The sequence below is a fragment of the Lactuca saligna genome, chromosome 5, assembly GCF_052625555.1.
Source record: "Lactuca saligna cultivar CGN05327 chromosome 5, ASM5262555v1, whole genome shotgun sequence".
Taxonomy (NCBI): domain Eukaryota; kingdom Viridiplantae; phylum Streptophyta; class Magnoliopsida; order Asterales; family Asteraceae; genus Lactuca; species Lactuca saligna.
The window spans coordinates 239261756-239266080 of record NC_136421.1 but is presented as its reverse complement, the minus strand read 5'-3'; the positions used below and the strand labels follow the sequence as shown (position 1 = coordinate 239266080).

The following is a 4325-nucleotide window of genomic DNA, read 5'->3' as shown; positions in this document are numbered from 1 at the left end:
CCATCCTTCAATTTTGTTCTAAAAGCGTATTTAGATTAGACTTGGAAAAAGTTTATTTCAAAGAAATTATTTTGAAACAAACAACTTTGTGAATGTAAAATATTAGAGCTTTTTAATGCTTTCAAGTATCAACTTAAATAGATTTAAATTGCCATCATTCCATGATTGGATTGCATAGCCAAACCTAGGATCATAACTTTCTTATTTCTATAATTGCATTTTTGTCTTTTATATTTAATTTTATAAATATAATCACTTTTGAGAGAGAGAGAGAGAGAGAGAGAGAGAGAGAGAGAGAGAGAGAGAGAGAGAGAGAGAGAGAGAGAGAGAGAGAGAGACTCTATTAACCAATATTTTAAAAACTTTTTCAAATTAGCTGGTCGAATTAGGAATCGGGGAAGTGGTTCAACTAGCATTGGTTTTATGTCTATATCTAGATTGGAACGAACCAGTCGATTAATACAAAAAAACCCGGTTGAACCAGTTAAGTTGAATAAAAACAAATAGAAATAAAGCATTTTGCATAAAAATATTGGTGATCGTTTCACATCTATTTAAATTTCTTTTAAATTGAATAAAACACATGGTAGATGTTATGAAACTTTTTGTTGTGTGTATTTATCTAAAACTATATTTAGTTTCCATATTATATTTAGTTTTAATTTTTTATGTATATAAATTGATGTAAAAGTTATGATTATATATTCTTTTTAATGTATTTGCAGTAATCTACTAATCGTTTTTATGTGTACTTTTAATGTTTAAACTTATATGTAGATACGGGTTCAATTAAAAAACCGTTTTTTTTAAACAATCTTTTTAACTCGAATCAACTTCAAATCCATGGTACCAGACACGATGGACCCAGCCCAACCAGCTTATTATTGAAGCCATTCGATCCCTGACTAGGGTGACAAAATACACCTGACATAATAAACAGTCTCCATATGCAATAAACATGTCTACGGCCACTCTTCATGGGTATCACCCCACATTTTCTATGCAATTGTTTGTCCAAGTCAATCAAATTCACAAACTATTTACAAAAATTTGTGGTCAGAAAAAGTTATTTCACAAGGTTAATCATTTTATGAGATCATTATTGTAAAATTTATAGTTATATTGTGATGAAGTTAATGGGGGCGAATTGGAATGCAAACGTAAAGGCAACTTCTTATGATTATACTTTTTCTTTTTCTAGATTCCCAAAATTACAAGTTATTTCCATCTATTATAAAATATACCTACCTCTTCTTATGATAGTACAAGCGGTTGTTTAAAAAGACTTTAGATTAAATTCAACAACGATAATTCAAGGACTACACAAAATCTACATCCAACAAACAAGCTTTTGTAGCAAAACATTTATTTTGACAGCAAAAAAGAGATTTTGACCTATCAATCACATAAAGTTGTATTCCCATTCACGAGTACATATGATTTTTTACCCATAAACACAAGATACTCACTTCAGTTGGATAATTGGTACAAAATTGAAAAAAATATGACCTATATAGAAATCGTGACCATGTTTTGACAAAACGGAAAAAAGCAACACATATGTATTAAATATAAATTTGAATAATAATTACAAAAAAATATACTAACCCCAACCCCATAACTAATCCAATTACAATAAAACCTACAACGAATAATTATAATAATAATAATAAATGGGTTATTTTGCCATCATCCTTCAATATTCAAACCCATCATTTTTCTTGCATTGCAAATCTTCTTCAGTATCCAGTGGGGAACTCACACTTTCCAAACTCTGCAATAAAAAAAAAAGTGAATTGATATATTAAATTTCAATTCTAATTCTAATTTTTTTTTTACTTAAATAAAAAGAGTATTTTAAATTAAATATTCTAGACAATGTCAGAGGTAAGTCAACATCATGCACGTGCTATATCCATGATCTGGCTTCCACTAGTCCTCACTAAAGTTCTCATTTTCCTTTAAATTTTTTAACAAAATAGTTCTAATACTTATATAATTATTTTAAAAAAATTTATTGGACTTAAATTAATGTGGATTTTCTGGTTTGTTATTTAACGATATAGAAGAAGAAGAGATACGATACGTACTAGGTGGCTGAGTGACTACGTAGGCTGCTCCACCGAAATAACACGCGCCGGACGCGCGTCTCATTTTCTGGTAATAACTATTGAAAGCAAACGATGCGTGTGCTTGTAGAGTATTAGGATCGTAACACGTGGACCCAGGTTGTATCGAACGGCAATCAGCACCTCCTACCCCACAAGCAAAATCCAAACCCGACTGCAGCTTATCCTTTCCTACATCCCTAGCTACGCACCAAGAAAAACCCGACCCGTTTCCATCACCGGCGACCGGAGTTGAAAACCTCGCTTGAGAAGCATCACCACCACCACCGGACACCGGCGAACTGTCGCCCTCCCTGTAATTCTTCAGATCGTCCACCGTGAACGGAATCTCGTATACCTTCTCCATACTCGGATAAAACAACCCGTAGTTTCGCTCCGATGCTGGCCCGGTTTTCTTGTTTTCGTTAAAGAGAGCGAACAGGAAAACGGTGAGGTTTGCTTTCGGTCGGAGAGGTGTGCCTCCGCCGGTGAGGATTCTTTTTACTAGGTTGCCATTGTAAGCGGCGGCGTTTACTACGCTTGCTCCGATTTCGTTCTCGTCACCTTTCGACGGCCATCCCGTCTCCGAAACAACCAACGGAATGTCGTCATATTTCAACGCCGACATTGCAGCAAAAACAGCGTCGATCTGTGCGTCGAAGAGATTGAAGTAACGTAAACCGTTGCCGGCGTCGGGAACTCCAGGGTTTTCACGGAAGAGTGAGTAGTCGAGAGATATCACGTCAGAGTTTGCCTCGTAAGCGAAAAACGGGTACGCATTCACCATCAAGTAAGATCCTGTCTCCCGGAGGAATTGGAACATTGGTTTGAAAACCGATTCGATTAGTTCTGGCCTGAAAGATCCCGCCGATGAAGGGTAGGAGTTTTGCAGAGCGCTTAAGGCAACCGGCGATGAGAGTTTGATATCAGAATCGAGATTGTATTTAACGAGCGCTTGATGGATATTTTTAATGGCGGTTATGAGGAATCCGGTGGTGTTTTTTGGATCAACGAAGACTTCATTACCGACTGCAATGGCTTCGATTTGAGTACGCGGATAGTAAGCCTTGATGTTCCGTTGGACCCATTTGTTAGCAAACGACTGTTTTCTGGCGGCGGCGTATAGGAGCTCATTGGGGAGGTTCACCGTCACTTTAATGCCACTCCCGGACAATGATCTGAGCACAGACGGATCAGTATCGTACACCTTAACCTTACCGATTCCTTGAGATTTCAGAAGCTTCACAACTTTGGAAGCGGACGGCAGATCGCCACCAATCCGACCATAGTTTACTCCAATTGAACCTCCATCTGCAGGTATAAATCAGAAATTCTTACAAAACAATCAAAATCGATGCTCTTCATAACAAGTGAAGGACATTCATGATGACAGTTCATGAAATTATAGTCATGATTTAATAACAAATGTACCTGAACTAGCTATAATAGATGTAAAACTAACAATCAAAATCGAAATCTTCATAAACCGATGGAAATCTACGCTACTCATAGTAAATGTAGGAGATTCATGAATCATGACTACAATGCCATGTAATCTTAACAATCAAATTCATTGTCTGCGATAGAAGACCAAAAAAAAAAGACGATACTGTTCATAACAAATGTATGGAACTCATGAGTTCATGACTAAAATCGATGTAAAACTAACAATCAAAATCTATGTTGTTGATGAGAAATGTAGGACATTCATCATTCATGACTAAAAAAAGTCACAAGCGGAAACCGGTAAGTTAAGCTAGAAATCATAGATTTAAATAACAAATCATAAGATATGAATGATGAATGCAAAGAAAATCATGAAGATTATGAACCTGCAAGTGAGAATATGGCGAGGAGTAAGACGCAGATGGAGCAGAACAGGTGTGTCGCCATGGATAGTGGGAGAGTGTAGAGAGAGATGGGAAAGCGGGGAGAGGGAAGACAGGGTTTTATGGGGGAGAATTGAGAAGGGTGTGATGGATTGGTGGGCCCTGAATGCCAATAGCAGAATATGGCCGTTGATCGGAGCACGTTGTCCGGCATTTAACTGCGGCCGTTGGATTAGTTTTGTGGGACTTTGATTACAGAAATTCGACCGTTCGTATAGGGTGGACAAGATGATCAATCTGCTGATATTGGAAGTCCCGCAGGGATCTGCAGCCACGTGGAATCTGATCAAATCGTCACCGTAGATTATAACTTTTATAAAAAGAGGGT

At 37.0% G+C, this 4325-nt stretch overlaps 1 protein-coding gene across 1 annotated transcript; it reads right to left on the bottom strand.

The window, feature by feature from the left end:
• Positions 1-1493: 1493 nt before the first annotated feature.
• LOC145046882 (glucan endo-1,3-beta-glucosidase 4-like) lies at positions 1494-4073 on the bottom strand. The gene is made up of 3 exons (XM_078995140.1): positions 3941-4073; positions 2091-3419; positions 1494-1774 (listed from the first exon to the last, which is right to left on the bottom strand). Exons 1-3 carry the CDS (start codon positions 3999-4001, stop codon positions 1740-1742), a joined length of 1425 nt encoding a protein of 474 aa, XP_078851266.1. The 5' UTR covers positions 4002-4073; the 3' UTR covers positions 1494-1739.
• Between the last annotated feature and the right edge of the window lie 252 nt (positions 4074-4325).